The following is a 16308-nucleotide window of genomic DNA, read 5'->3' on the forward strand; positions in this document are numbered from 1 at the left end:
GGATTCTTTCTGCCAAGTCGTCACTGAAAGTGATGATGTTTTCCTGGACGAACTGTCTACAGGAAGCTAATGTAGAAGGCCATAGTGGGATGAGTTCTGCACGAGCAAAATTCTGTTTTGATTCAGGGTTTTACATGAGAATCAGTTAGCTATTTACTTCTCAGCATCCAGAGGAGACAGAAGGCCTTAACATTAGTCAAAGGCATCACCTCCCCTTGTCTGCGTGACTCCTTGTTTGGTTTCATTTCCCAACTTCTCAAAATCAAACCAGCGGCAGGGAAACTCCTGCCATTGGCTTGAGAAGCCATCCTGCTTTTACAAAGGCTAACAGGTTTTGCACCTCAAGGTGGGCCTCTCAAACTCATGAAGCATCTCCTGCTGGCCCCAAGCTCTGCAGCCATGGCACCGGCCACTTTCTCCCACAGGCGGCCTGCCTGGTCTCTGCTGCTTCAGGCAGCCATTCCCCTGTTTTGTGGCTTAGTAGACCATGGGGTCTGTATTTTAGTTTTTCCCTCTTTGTTGTTAATAGCCAATTCCCAGAAAGCAGAAGAAAATGCCAACTTAACAGTACCATCTTCAAACCCAAAATCCAATAATTAACCTTAGTATTTCATACATGATAGAAACTTGAATGTCTCACTACATTACTGAAAGATAAAGGTGTGCTTTACTTACTGTTACACTGTGAGGTAAAATACCGACTTTCCACAAAATACTATTTTTCACATGGCCATTAACAACTGAGATAATTATTTTCATTTCAAAACCTCATGTGTATATTGGTTGTAACCTAGGGCAGAAAATTATCTGATGCCAAAATGTAAAAGGCTCTTTTCAAGACCCAGGGTCGGCTGGGGGAACAAATTATGAATGATCTCTCAGTAGGCTACAATCTTAGCATTTGTTTTTAAAGCAGAACCTTTTTAGTAATAAAGACAACAAATCATCTGTCAATCTGTAAGACACCAATGACATTTGGGTTTGAAAGGAAGACAATTTATACTATGGGCTCCTCTGGCAGTGGTAAAAAATCTGCCTGCCAATGCAGGAAATGAGGATTTGATCCCTGGAATAGGAAGAATCTCTGGAGAAAGAATGGCAACCCACTTCAGTATTCTTGCCTGGGAAATCCCAAGTAGAGGACAGGCTATGGGGTCCATGGGGTCGCAGAGTCAGACACGACTTAGAGCTTAAATAACAAGTTTATATTAGATATAGGATCATTCCCTTAGTATTTAACTCTAGGCACATTTTTTTTCCTGCCAGTTACTATTCTTCTACTCTCTGCTTATCCAATACCAGGTATGTTCTGAGTAAAAAGTTTTACTAATAGCTCATTTTTTAAAGAAGCAAATAATATATCAAAACCAAATTAAACAGATTTTGAACTAGTAGTGTTTTAAATGATTCCACTTTCATACATAACTGAATCTGTCAATGCTAACATGTCATACAAAAGCGAAGTAATGCCTGATATACTGTATTAAATTTAGAGGCACCATGAGATCATATTGGCAGAAACGAAGAAGAGCCTTTCCTCTGTTGTTGTTTAGTCACTAAGTCCTGTCCGACTCTGTGACCTCAAGGACTGTAGCCCGTCAGGCTTCTCTGTCCTCCACCATCTCTCGGAGTTTGCTCAGACTCATGATCAAAGCTCTTTCTCGCAGAATTCTAAGTAAGAAATGTAAATGGAAAGATGGAATTTGAAAAACCACGGTTCAACCACCACCGGAGTTGGAATGACAGTGGACAGGAAGAGACATGGTGCACTCCATCTAAGTAACTGAGTCCAATCACCACTAACGGCACCAACACACACCACGCTCTGAGAAGCACTGCTGAGGAATTCCTGCCCAAAACGCACAACCTGAATCTAACCGTGAGGACACGTGGACAACTGCAGTGGAAGCATATTCTACAGGACGACTGGCCTGCACAGGCCCTTCAAAAATGCCAAGGCCACAAAGAGACAGAGAAAGAATGAAGAACTGTTCAGATTAAAAGAGACTAAGGAAAAATGACAGCAAAATTCAGTGTAGGATCCTGGACTGGACTCTGGACCAGAAACAATTCTTTCCTTTGGTATATACGATATTAGCAGGGCAACTGACAAAAATCTATCTGTATACAGGAGAACTGTATCCATGCTCATCAAGGAAACATACACTGAAGTACTTAAGAGTTAAAGACACTGAAGACACTGAATGCAATTTTCTCTCAAACAATTCGAAAAAAGCAAGAATACTGTGTATGTGTATGTGGAGAGAATGCTAAAGCATATGTGATAAATGTGAACAATTTGGGAATCTGATTAAGACACTTCCCCTAATTGTAATACAAGATCAGATCTTTACTACACTCTCCTCATCAGATCACGAAATTTTAGAGCTGGAAGAAAAATGTATTCTCTTGCCCAAATTACTCCCAACTTACAGATGAGGACAAGGAAGTTAATGACTTGCTCAAGGTGACAACGTTCAAGGCAGAGCTGAGACACTCATACTACTCTGACTCAGCTCTTTCCACTACTGCCAGTTGTCTCTTATACCTTTACATTGTCATCTACTCCCTAAACATGTGATACCAAATCATCTAGCTCTGTCTCCTCATATATTTTAATAAGCTGGTGTGGCAAACCACTTTCAGGCAATCTAAACTTCAGTTTTTAAAAGGCACTTATGTGCACAGTCTTCAATAACTAATATCAATAAATATGTTGCCAGAAACATGTTGAATACTATATGAAATGCTGAAAATACAAAACTAACACACTCTACTGTGAGTGACACAGCGAGGTCCATTATGACAGATACCACGTTTGTATCACTGATCACCATAACCCACCTCTTAGGAGAGTGCCTGGCATACAATAAACATTCAAATGACTGCATGCTGCTAAATAAAAGACATCCCACAGCACAAGAATGTGTATAAACATAATCATAACATCCTCAGTGCTAACAAAAAATCATAAGACAACAGCAAAGGAAGTTACATTTTTGCTTGATTAGATCTACAAATATTTTGGAAACTGAATGACTACCAAAGGTAACATTGAAAGACAAGTTAAGATTCTGACAGACACGGAAGCAGTGGGGTAGTGAGAGGATGGGGAGGAGGAGTTAGATAAAACATCCTGAAGGCAAGAAAGTATTTGGCATTTCTATTAAATTTTTAAACATGGGCTTACCTATTGTTGCTGCAAGTTCTGGATCAAAAGTATCATCTGTGAACCTCAAGAGCAGGCTAAAAGAGATGTCAAAAAGACAGATTAGTAATTCAACTTTTCTTTCTAAACACCTGATAAATCTTCCTGATTGCTGTATTTTGTCACAAGTTAGACACAATTTCAAAGAGCTAATGTAGTCAGTTTCTAGAAACATGGCCTCATTGCAGGTACATTCAGAGGAATTAAATTATTGGAAAGGCAATTAAAGAGTCCCCAAAGCAAAGTAGTTTACGAGAAAACTTATTTCCCATGCTCCATTTCCTAAGTGTGAAAAGAGGTTTTTGTTTTTGTTTTACATAACTGTACTGGTATGCCCTTCTGAGAAAATGGTATTTGCAAACATGTAACGCTTTAACTGACATGGACAAAAGAGGAAGAGGAAGTCTCTTGGAATGCAACAAATTAAATTTTTAAGAAATCTAATGTGTCATCCACTCAGGTAAAAACGGAAAGGTGTGAAGTCGAGCAATTTGAAACAAGTAGTCTGACTTTCACTGAAGTGGGAAGAAGAGATACAATAAAAGTAAGGGCTGAAGGTCACATGCTGGCCAGAGTAGGTTTCCTCTGGCAATGCTGGGTAAGGTGCATGAAATCTGGTAGCAATATTCAGCTACCAAAGGCTGCCAATGAAAGGAATGGCAGGAACTGCTCTATATTTTGAAAAGTTAATGCCAGCAAAAAAAGAAAAAAAAAACTAAGAAAATCAACAGAAGACAACTGCCATGATTACAGTAAGAGACAGTGATGGACTACGCCTGGGAAACGGTAAAGGGAGGCAGGCAGGAAGTGAAAGGAAAGGTAACCACAAAAGTACTCTGAGATTTTATCTTCCAGAATTGTTTCATTTAACATAAGGCTGAAATGTCAATTATTTGAAGTTCTTCAAAAATAAAACCTAAGTGTTTGTTAAAGCCCTTTCAGTTCATTTCAGTCACTCAGTTGTGTCCAACTTTTTGCAACCACATCAACCGCAGCAAGCCAGGCCTCCCTGTCCATCACCAACTCCTGAAGTTCACTCAGACTCATGTCCATCGAGTTGGTCATGCCATCCAGCCATCTCATCCTCTGTCGTCCCCTTCTCTTCCTGCCCTCAATCCCTCCCAGCATCAGAGTCTTTTCCAATGAGTCAACTCTTTGCATGAGGTGGCCAAAGTATTGGAGTTTCAGCTTTAGCATCAGTCCTTCCAAAGAACACCCAGGACTGATCTCCTTTAGGATGGACTGGTTGGATCTCCTTGCTTTTAGATTTATAAAATTAATAAATCTCCCCTCACATTATACCTAAGTAGGATGAGACCATTCTATTAACTTAATTGCATTAATAAGATCAAGACAATAACTATCTTATGTCTGCATTGCAGGGGACAAAAAAATGTATGACTATTTCTATAGACAGTAATTACTGCTGCTAAAGATTTTTTTTTTTTGGTCCACAGGGTATACTGCAAAAGATAGTGGCCTCTTGGCACTTTCCAAACCCAGTGTCATTAATTCAGTTTGAAGAACTCTCCCTTTCCCAGTTTTGCTTTCTGGTGATCAAAAAACCAGCACGACAAAAGCAAAGTAAGACAAAAGCATCAAATTGGGGCTTTTTCTACTTAACATTGAACTATAACTAATTTTATTTAATTCCAACATGAATTAGGTGACAGCACTAATAAGAATCTTAAAAAACTACTCATAAAAATTTTCTTCTCTCCCCAACATAAGCTTCAAATTAGGGAAGCCCCAAAATTTCAATTACTCTTAATTTAAGAATAGAAAAGTTGTATATTTATACTCAAGTCACCAAAGACAGTATTACAAAAATGTTGACCCTTACTGAGCAGTAGTAGTAATGATACCATAACAATAACATAAATGATAGCAACAGTATGGGCTATTATTCATTGAACTTGGACAACGAGCCAGACACTGAGCCTGGGGGTTTTCTTATATAATTACTAATCCTTAAAACATCACTTGTCATTAACGGTATTTTGTCAGGAAAGGCAAGAACGTAAAACAACAAATTTTAATACAGGCACTGAGGATAAGGCAGCAGATTTTAGCTATGGCTACACTGTCAGATGAAAATGTATCCTAAATTCTACATGTGGATTTTCTAGGTAGGGAGTCTATTTCTCTACTAGATTTTGAAAGGAATCCACAACCCGAAAATGATTAAGCAACACTGTTCTAAAGCATGTATGGTCAAGCCTTCATTTTCAACGGTTAAGGAGCAAAATACAGAGCTGTAGATAGAAGGAGTAACTCCTGCTCTTCCACTTGGAAGAGACCAAATGTATAATTAATCAGTGCAATTATAACTAAGCTGCATTTCTCAGTTTACAAATGAAACTGATCAAAAAGGACAGGGATGTAAGAGACACAGAAGGGACAGCAAAGTAAATAACAACAGGTCTCTATAATCCCTTCCAGTTCTGAAACACCTTGCTACTTCTTTACTTCACCATGCGTTTGCCATGGAATCCAAGAATATTACACATTTAACACTAGATAGGTTTGAGAGATTTCTACTCCAACCTCACTTTGAAACAAAGAGATGAAGGCCTAGAGTGTCTGAGTGTCACACACAAGGCCACACAAATGGCAGCACCAGTTTCATCATTCTGATCTCCTGGCTGCTCTCACACGTTTATTAACTCTAAGTATAAAATAAACTGGAAAAATAACCCACTAGTTTGAATGTGTTAAGATCTCCTTTGTTGTACAATGATTTCTCAACAACACACGTGATACCTCACTTTCATTAACTCTAGATTTACACAGAAATAGAAACTATTGGTTAGAACAATCCTGTAGGATTATATCGATGTCAAATGTTTTTGTACTAACTCACCTTAAAAAGCATGCTACACGAAATCGCTTCAGTCATGTCCAACTCTTGGCGACTCCATGGACTGTAGCCTGCCAGGCTCCTCTGTCCATGGGATTCTCCAGGCAAGAATACTGGAGTGGGTTGCCATTTCCTTCTCGAGGGGATCTTCCCAACCCAGGAATCGAACCCAGGTCTCCTGCGTTGCACGCAGATTTTTTTACTGACTGATCTATGAGGGAAGCCCAGGCTTCTGAAGAGTCATTTTATCTAGGAAGATAAGCGTTCCAAGTTTTTTTCCAGAGCATATGTCCACCAGTAATGTGTAACCAGCTGGAAAGATAAGGTAGCTTTTTCCCTAAATGCAATCCCTTCTTCAAAGAGGTAAGGGTGTTAAAATTTTGCAGTGAGCTTTTGAGGTGAGAAAAAGCTTGGAGCAGATAAGCTCCAAATAAATTTGTTTGCCAGGAGGGAACCAAGGAAACCAATAAATCCACTTAACAGATTTTACTCCAGAGAAAGAATATCAACTTTCACTGTTTAGCAGCTACAGAACAATAACAACAACAGGAGTGTTTACTTTGGGCTTCCCTGGTGGCTCAGATGGTAAAGAATCCACCTGCAATGCAGGAGACATGGGTTCAGTCCCTGGGTTGGGAAGATCACCTGGAGAAGTGAACAGCTACCCACTCCAGTCTTCTGGCCTGGAGAATTCCATTGGACTGTATAGTCCATGGGGCTGCAAGAGTGGAGCATGACAAAGCGAGCTTCACTCAATCATCCATCCAATACATTTAGAATAGGCACCAACCAACCATGATTTGGGCTGAACCACACAAAACAACATCCAACCAGTCTTGACTTCAAATTCAGCAATTTCATATGCCTTAACCTAACCGAGGGTCACATCTCAAGAAGAAAAAAGGGTCACGTGGCCAGGGAATTCCTAAGACAATGTTCACATATTACCTAATTTTTTAACTCTCACGTATACTAGACAGTGATGATGAAAATGATATTAGCCCTTTAAATAACACATACACACACACAATCATACTATTTTTTTTTAGTCCGCAGTGTTTCTTTATTCCTTGTTACATACAAATTTCTCATTCCAATACAAAAAGTACATCAAAAGAGGGAAACTATGAAAATGTACTATCATGCTTTGAAAGTACATAAAGCTGCAGAACACATTACAGATTTCAAATGCTTAAATATCTTTAAAAAAAAAGATCTCATGAAGTAATTTGAAAGATAAGCTTATAAGGAGGCATAGCTAAAATATGCAATTGTTTACAGCTTCTGGAATTTGAATCTTATTTAAAGATCAAGGCAGCCTGGGACACACCCTACTCATAATCGGATGACAAAGATAACTTCACCTGGAGAACTCTGCTCTAAGACCTGGATAAAATCACAGCTCTCTCCCAACACCCAGCAGGCTCCACGTCTTCCCTAATACTCAACCTTAACTACTGTCAACATCATTCCCCCCCTCTCCCGCAAAAACCGTCAAGAAATAAAAGACACATACTAACGTGTTTCGTTACCTCTATATGACGTGGCAGAGCAAGAAACAATTACACTGGATTCTCAAAAGTGGTCCACAGCTTAAGCTCCTGCATCTTAGACCAAAGTGAATTATTTAAGCAGTCGGAAGACTGATGAGTTCTTTCACAGCTGACTCATTAAAAAAAAAAAAAAGAATTGGCTACGGGGTGCACCCAAATAGGCCAGGAATGTGACCCATGGCGTCACGAAACTTGCTGTGCAGAACTTCAGGTATTTAGAGAAAGCCCGACAGAAATCCCACGATGGTCAAGTCACAAGCTCTCCGCTCGCGGGGTGACAGGCAGCTCGATCCCCGGGGCCGGGAGGCCTCTTCCTTCCGCCGGACTCGGCCCCGACCCGCCCGCCACGCCCTAGGCGCCTCTGCGGCGGCGACCCGGCCGGCCCAGCGGCGCCCTCGGAATCGCTCTTCTCCGGGTGCGACAGGAGGGGACGCGATCCAGGGAACCAGGCCGGGCCGAGGCCGCGGGGCCGCGAGCCGAGTTCGCCCCGTCCAGGCCCGGCCCGCCGCCGTTTACCGTTCCCGCCGCGGCCCCAGGAAACAAGCCGCCACCGAGGAGGAAAGACCCCGCCACTGTCGTCACGAACCGCAGACCCCTCTCACCTGGACTTGCCCACGCCGCTCTCGCCGATGATGAGGATCTTTAGGGTGGTCAGCACGTCCTCGTCCATCCTGACCCTGCTCCGCACCGCGAGCAGCTGGCCGCCCCTTCCGCTCCTCAGCCCTTCCCCCCTATCGGGGCGAGCTGCCGCGCATGCGCCCCGCCCCGCCCGGGGCCACCTTCCTTTCACACCGGGTGTTTAGCTTTCGCAGGGGCCCGGGACGCCCCAGTTCCGCCTGGAAGTAGAGCTCTGCGTCTGCGTAAAACCCGGAGGTCCGGGCTTCCTTCCGGGGAGGGACCATCTTCCCTTGCGCAAGCGCAGAGGGAGAGAGCCCGAATTCGGTTTCACGCACTATTTCTCCTGCCTCAAGTTAACGTAACCGTCCTTTCCTGGTGCTTGGAAGAGGTGTGAGTTAGGGGCGTATAGTGCTCTTTTATTTCAGTAGCTGCTCAGAACAGCTGCACTGCAGTGGGAAGTCTTGTGCGTGAAGGCATGATTACCTTAATTTTAGTTCCAACCACCGTGTATGCTTTGTGCTTAGTCGCTCAGTCGTGTCCGACTCTTTCCGACCCCATGGACTGTAGCCCCCCAGGCTCCTCTGACCGTGGAGATTCTCCAGGCAAGAATACTAGAGTGGGTTGTCATGCCCTCCTCCCTCCGGCGGATCTTCCTCACCCAGGGATCGAACCCAGGTATCCCACATGGCAGGCGGATTTTTCTTTTTTTTTTTTTTAACACCGTCTAAACATCGGGGTAGCAAAGAGTCGGACACGACTGAGCGACTGAACTGAAACTGAACTGAAGACATCAGGGAAGCCCAAGAATACTGGAGTGGGTAGCCTATCCCATTTCCAGAGGATTCTTCCCACCCAGGAATCTAACCGGTCTCCTGTATTGCAGGCGGAGTCTTCACTGCCTGAACTACCAAGGAAGCTCATAGGGAACATTTTTAAGACTGGAAGTTTGGGATGACCTATGAGCAAGCCTAGTTTGGAGGAGGGGATTGTAACTATGAAACGACTTAGAAGTGTGACGGGAGGGCGCCCTAAATCTGTGATGTCTGCAAACGTTCCCACAGCAGCAGCAGGTTCAGAAGGGGCCAGGTCAGCAAGGGGAAAAAAATGATCAAATTTGGACCATTGCCTCTTCTGCTTCTTTTTCCTCTCAGCATCAGGGAAGAGAAGACTTAGAAATGCTGCTTACAGAATTCACATGCTCTGAACAGGTGGCAACATGAGCTCTGTGAGTCACAGCTTGTCCAGGAGTGCTCCTACCCAAGTATGAGAGGCCTTTGTGGCTACAATTCAAGTGCTACTGGTGAGAAAGAGTCCTACAGCATTCCTCCCCTCCCCATAAACTCCATTGGCCCCTGGCTAAGCAGAGGTTCCAGAACAACACCCTACCTTCCGGGTATCTTCTACCTCCATTGTTGTGCACAGGAACTTTGGTTTGCAGTGAGTGAGGAGATTGTTCCTTTGTTAGTTGTATTGATAAGGTCCTGGGGACTTGGGGGCTTCCTTGGTGGCTCAATTTTGAAAGAATCTGCCTGCAGTGCAGAAGACTTGAGTTTGAGATCCCTGAGTTGGAAAGAACCCCTGGAGAAGGGAACAACAACCCACTCCAGTATTCTGGCCTGGAGAATTCCATGGACAGAGGATCCTGGTGCCCTTCAGTCCATGGAGTCGCAAAGAGTTGGACATGACTAATCAACTAACACCTGGGGTCTTAGGAGAGATGCGTGAGAGGGAGAGTCTGAGGAGTGGGTAGCTGGCCTGCCCCTTTGGCCCCTTGGGTGAGATTTCAGCCCTTAGGACGAGAGAGGTCAGGATCAAGAGCTGGAGGAGCCAGATGAGGCTTTGTTATTTGATGCAGACAGTGCTGTTTCAAGGCCCACAGGACAGTATAGCTGAGACTGGGAAGATGGTCTTGTGTTTTAATTCCACATTTGACCCTTGTTCAGTCAGTCACGTCTGACTCTTTGCAACCCCGTGGACTGCAATATGCCAGGCTTCCCTGTCCATCAGCATCTCCTGGAGTTTGCTCAAACTCATGGCCATTGAATAGTCGATGATACTATCTAACCATCTCATTCTCATTTGACCCTATATCTGTTACAACACACACAATATCACTTCCTACCCAGGAATTCATTCTTCAACAAAAGGTGTGCTCATGTGCACTCTTGGATTTCACCCATGTTGCCACCATAGCCCATCACCCAGAAGCAGCTGGGCTGATAAAACTGGAAGGGCCTAATGCAGGCTCCATTGTAGTGCCAGCAGGCGCTATATCCTGACGCTATCTGGTGAGGTTGGGGTGCTGTCCTACAGAATGCAGCCTACCAGTGATGCTTCTGCTTTCCTAACGGACTCATAGTCCACGGAGAGCATCTAACTTCCCAGGTCTGGGTTACTTGTTCTGCCTCTGTGGTTCCCACCATGGCCCCTGCTCTCTCTGGGCTCTGGTCGCACAATTTCCTGCCTCTTCCCCTTCAGATCTCGAGTGGGGAAGACTTCCTACTGTGTTCATCTCTGAGTTTATCCTTTGCTGGTTGCCCTCCCTTGACCACAATGCTGTAAATAGCCCTCTTAATGATAAGTGTCTTGAGACATATGAACTGGATTGTTTCTTGCTGGGACCCTGACTGATAACAGCCAGTCTCTTTACATCTTCACTGTGAACTGAACACCTAATATTAATCCCACTTTACAATTAAAGAGTCAGAGCCTCACAGGGTTGAGGTGGTTTCCCCTGGGTCAGAAGACTGGGGGCCGAGAACGGAATGCAGCTGTCCTAATAGGCTCATTTACTCCTGTTAGCATCATCACTGTGCACACTTTAGCTGAACTGGAAGAGTTTATTTCACCTGTTCCTGGTAATGGGAAGGGAAGTCCTGACTCCTCTGGTTATTTTCTAGTTTCATCTTTTAACCATCAACAAGACAGAAAGGAAGAGAATTTGACTTTGGAGAATACTGATTCAATGGATATGAGTTCTGGGCTATGCAGATAACTTGCATTATGTTCATTTTTACCACTGACTAGAGTTTCTTAGATATTTCACGTTGATAATATTTTCAGTTCAAAATGCTGTGTGAGATGTCTGATATTTGAACATGGGGCAGAATAGATGGACATGATTCAAAGCAGGCAGTAGATTTTCTTGAAGTCATACTAAATGAATAGTTAAAATTCAGACTGAATAATAAGATGATGACTGTGGTGCCCATGGTTAATAACTCAGAGTAAGAAACGCCAACTAAAGATAAGCTAGCAAAGTATTTCAACAGAGAATGTATTAGAGGTGAATTTGTCTTTTTAATGTAAACTTAATTGTGACTTTTTAATCAATGTAATATGAGAATCTAAAATAGAGATAAACTAGTATGGATATACCTGGAAGCAAAGTTGCAGAGTGGCCAAACTCTTGTCCTGTGAAGATACTTGAATTCTAGTCCTGGCTTTGCTACATAATGACTTGATAACTACTGACAAGTCACTCAGTCTTTCTGACATGTTTCCTCATGTAAAAGTAAAGACTTGGGAAGGTGACATAATAAGAAATACATGCTTGGTCTCCACCCACGGTTCCTGACACAGAGCTCTTAAACCCCTTGTAACTTCCTGAGTGGTGAGACCAATGCGAGCCTCTTACAGAGAGTCACCCAACCCTATGGGATTTCTTAGGCAATAGGCACATCTTTTGTTCTAATGAGGCAATACTCTGTGGGCTCCTGGATGGCTTCAGGTTGGGACTGGTCACTAGAAAGAGTATTTATAGTTTCCGATTAAAAGATTCTCAATATCGAGCCCAGAAGTTAATTAATAAAAGGACAGTGCACATAAACGCTGTATTAGAAGAGGAGGGTTACAGCACAGCCAAAGAAATAAAAGAGAAAGTGAAGGACGAAGACATCGAGAGGCCACATGAATGGATGGGAGGGAGGAGGACACTGAAATGGTGACAACCAGAGCAGATCAGAGAACTGGCATAGGTGAAGAAAAGGGCAGGTTAAGGAGGAATCTTAACCAACACTAAGCAGTTGTTTCCAGGGTCTTAAAATGGCTTACTGCCACAAGACTGTGCTTTTCAGTCCTCAAGCCTAGCCTCAAAAGAACAAGTAGCTTACAGTAAACTCTCTTAGGTCCCTTCCAACTCAGCATTTTATTAATCTTGGTAACTGAGTTGAAGAGCAAAACATAACAAGCACCTACTCCTTGAAGAATCCATTGATCATGTTAGGAATGTGTAAGCTAGAGTACAGGCTAAAGTGAAAGAAAGTGAAAGTTACTCAGTTGTGTCCAACTTTTATAGTCCATAGAATTCTCCAGGTCAGAATACTGGAGTGGGTAGTCTTTCCCTTCTCCAGAGGATCTTCCCAACCCAGGGATTGAACCCAGGTCTCCTGCATTGCAGGCAGATTCTTTACCAGCTGAGCCACAAGGGAAGCTCAAGGATACTGGAGTGGGTATCTTATCCCTTCTCCAGCAGATCTTCCCAACCCAGGAATTAAACTAGGGTCTCCTGCATTGCAGGTAGATTCTTTATGAACTGAGTTATCAGGGAAGCCTGTAGGGAGTACAGCTAAGCTGCTGTAATAAAGAAACCTCAGAATACAGTAGTTCAGATAAGAAAGGTGTTCATTTCTTTCCTACTTAATAGTTCAGAGAGACCTGGGTAGTAGGGGTGTAGGGGTGGGGGCAGATGGCTGTATTCCAGATAGCGAGTCAGACCCAAGCTGTAGGGTTGATTGACCAATCTCAAGTTACGGTTTCCGATTCTGGATCCATTTCTGTTGCTGTTGCTTCCTATCCAGGGAGAAGGGGAAGAAATGAAGTCCAGAGAAGGAACTTACCTTTAACTCAGTAGTGCCAGAGTTGACATACGTACTTCACAGCTCTTTGGCCTGAGGTCTTCTCCAAGCCATATGCCGTGTGTGTCACGTGTTCAGTCGTGTCCGACTGACCCTGTGAACTGTAGCTCGCCAGGCTTCTCCTCTGTCCATGGGATTCTCTAGGCATGAATACTGGATCAGGTTGCCATTTCCTACTCCATGGGATCTTCCCAACCCAGGGATCGAACCTGGGTCTCTTGCATCTCTGCACCGGCAGGTGGATTCTTTACCACTGCACCACCTAGGAACTATTTACTTTTCAGAGTCCTCAAATAGCTGCTCCAAATACACATTCCAGGTTTTATAACTTCATTCAGTGGAAGGGAAATGGTAGAATATACTTATTCCCTCTTACCTGAAACTGAATTCCTTGACCTTTGGAGTTTGGAATTTCTGGCTCTTGAGGAACTAAAAAGCCTCTTGATGAAAGTAAAAGAGGAGAGTGAAAAAGCTGGCTTAAAGCTCAACATTCAGAAAACGAAGATCGTGGCATCTGGTCCCATCACTTCATGGGAAATGGATGGGGAAACAGTGGAAACAGTGTCAGACTTTATTTTGGGGGGCTCCAAAATCACTGCAGATGGTGACTGCAGCCATGAAATTAAGACACTTACTCCTTGGAAGAAAAGTTATGACCAACCTAGACAGCATATTCAAAAGCAGAGACATTACTTTGCCGACTAAGGTCTGTCTAGTCAAGGCTATGGTTTTTCCTGTGGTCATGTATGGATGCGAGAGTTGGACTGTGAAGAAGGCTGAGCACCGAAGAATTGATGCTTTCGAACTGTGGTGTTGGAGAAGACTCTTGAGAATCCCTTGGACTGCAAGGAGATCCAACCAGTCCATTCTGAAGGAGATCAGCCCTGGGATTTCTTTGGAAGGAATGATGCTGCAGCTGAAACTCCAGTACTTTGGCCACCTCATGAGAAGAGTTGACTAATTGGAAAAGACTCTGATGCTGGGAGGGATTGGGGGCAGGAGGAGAAGGGGACGACAGAGGATGAGATGGCTGAATGGCATCACTGACTCGATGGATGTGAGTCTGAGTGAACTCCGGGAGTTGGTGATGGACAGAGAGGCCTGGCGTGCTGCGATTCATGGGGTCGCAAAGAGTTGGACACGACTGAGCGACTGAACTGAACTGAACTGATTGTATTCACAGGGCTAGCACTATTGAGTAAGAGGAGGGCCACCCTTGCCAAAAGCTCAAACTTCAACAGAATGTCTTTCATAAATTTATTCAAAACATATTGATTGAGTTTATAATATGTAATTCACATTTTTGATACACATGGAGGACATTGTCCAAACTTGTCTCATGAGAAGAAAACTCAGTCCAGTTATATTGTCAAAGGAGCATCCATTTAGGAGTAGGCTGCCAGCCCAGCACCACATCAAAACCTCTTGCCCTTTGCTGTCACTTGAGCATGCTTATGTTAGGTGTATCTACAGTTCTAGTACACCAAAGTGATTGATACACACAGAACATGGCAGGACTAGGCCCTAACCTGACTCTCTTTGACCTGGAGGTCCTGAGGGCCCAGGCTTTCACTGCTGTCAATGCTGGGGTGTTAGTGTCTTTTGGCTCTCTAGCCAGTTGGCTGGACCTGCTTCCTGCTTCATCCCCGCCAGCCCCATTTCCAGGAGACTGAGTCTTGTTCTTTCTCTCTAGTTCTGAGATAATTCTGAGAACAACCTGGCTCTGTATCTGTACTCCTGCTGTCCTCGGGCCAAAGCAAGATTGTATCCTTGTCCTTTAGATCAGGTTCTCCTTGTTGATAAACTGGACTGAATATGTTCCCTTTTGTTAGTTTTGGTCTTTTATTGCTATAAAAATTCTCCCACCTTCTATCTATGATACTTTTTATATGTGCCTAATGCACTGACTAGCACTTCAGAAAAAAATTAAATAATAATGATAATAATGTGGGTCATTTTTCTAGTTCCTAATTTTGATAGGGGTCTTTCCTGGTGGCTCAGTGGTAAAGAATCCACCTGCCACTGCAGGAGGCTCAGGTTCGACCCCTGGGTCAGAAAGACCCCCTGAAGAAGGAATTGGCAATGCGCTCCAGTATTCTTGCTTGAGAAATCCCATGGACAGAGGAGTGTGGCAGCCTACAGTCCATATGGTCACAAACAGCTGGACACGACTTTGCAACTAAACAACGACAATTTTAATAGGACTATCTATAGAGTTTTACCTACTATTTATTATTCATCATGGCTTATCAAGGCAATGTAATAATGGATTTTATTATATTATTCTATGCCATGGTAAATGTTGACTGATTTTGGTAAATTATTCCTCTATATATTTCTGTTCAATTATATTTTCTGGCATTTCATCTGTGAGTTTTCACATATAAATAAGTGAGACTGATTTATCTTTTCCTGTAAGTCACTTCCACTTAGAGATGAAGCAGCACAACACGTTGCCCTAAGATAATCATAGATATATCAATAGCACACATACAGACAATTCTTTGTGGCAAATTTATCGTGGTAGACATATGCTGTTTCTTACTACCCCTATACTATTTCCCCTTCTTCTTGTTAGCACTCTCCTAATTTCCTCCAGAAAGTTGTTGTTTAGTTGCTAAGTCATGTCTGACTCTTTTGTAAGCCCATGGACTATAACCTGCCAGGCTCCTCTGTCCAAAGGATTTCCCAGGTCAAGAATACTGGAGTGGGTTTCCATTTCCTTCTCCAGGAGATCTTTACAATCCAGGGATTAAACCTGCATCTCCTGCATTGGCAGGTGGATTCTTTACCACTGAGTCACCAGGGAAGCCCAAATTGTAATGAAGTGCCTCCCTTAATGTCATTTGGGAAAAGCTGATCTCCATATCACCAGTTCTAGGAGAAGGCACACAACCAAAGCTGAGCTAATCAGCTCACTCCCCTAGTCAAAGTGAGTTAGTTCATGGCCAGACATAATTCAATGGGATGAAATTCTAGGACTCTTATTGAAATTTTCAGAAGAGAGAAATCCATTTTACAAGAGATGCTGAAAGGTTAGGACATGGGGGTGCAGCTACTGGGAGCTGGAATAAGGAATTTGAATAAAAAATAGAACCCAGAAGAAGAAAGTAGAACCAAGATATGGAAACAAAAAGCTCCTGATCAAGCTGATTGAGCCAATTACTCACAGATCTTTCTGTTACTTAAGCCAGTGAAGGTCGCTCAGTGGTA

The 16308-nt window shown here is 43.3% G+C and overlaps 1 protein-coding gene across 1 annotated transcript in view; it reads right to left on the reverse strand.

Moving 5' to 3' along the window:
• Window positions 1-8320, reverse strand: part of RAB18 (RAB18, member RAS oncogene family) — a 28819-nt gene extending 20499 nt beyond the window's left edge. Inside the window, exons 1-2 of the mRNA XM_004014278.6 lie at window positions 8224-8320; window positions 3191-3246 (exon numbers count right to left, since the gene is read on the reverse strand). Coding sequence (XP_004014327.1) covers window positions 3191-3246; window positions 8224-8291 — 124 coding nt within the window. The 5' untranslated portion in view covers window positions 8292-8320. The remainder of the gene's footprint in view (window positions 1-3190; window positions 3247-8223) is intronic.
• Between the last annotated feature and the right edge of the window lie 7988 nt (window positions 8321-16308).

This window comes from Ovis aries, chromosome 13 (assembly GCF_016772045.2).
Source record: "Ovis aries strain OAR_USU_Benz2616 breed Rambouillet chromosome 13, ARS-UI_Ramb_v3.0, whole genome shotgun sequence".
NCBI lineage: Eukaryota > Metazoa > Chordata > Mammalia > Artiodactyla > Bovidae > Ovis > Ovis aries.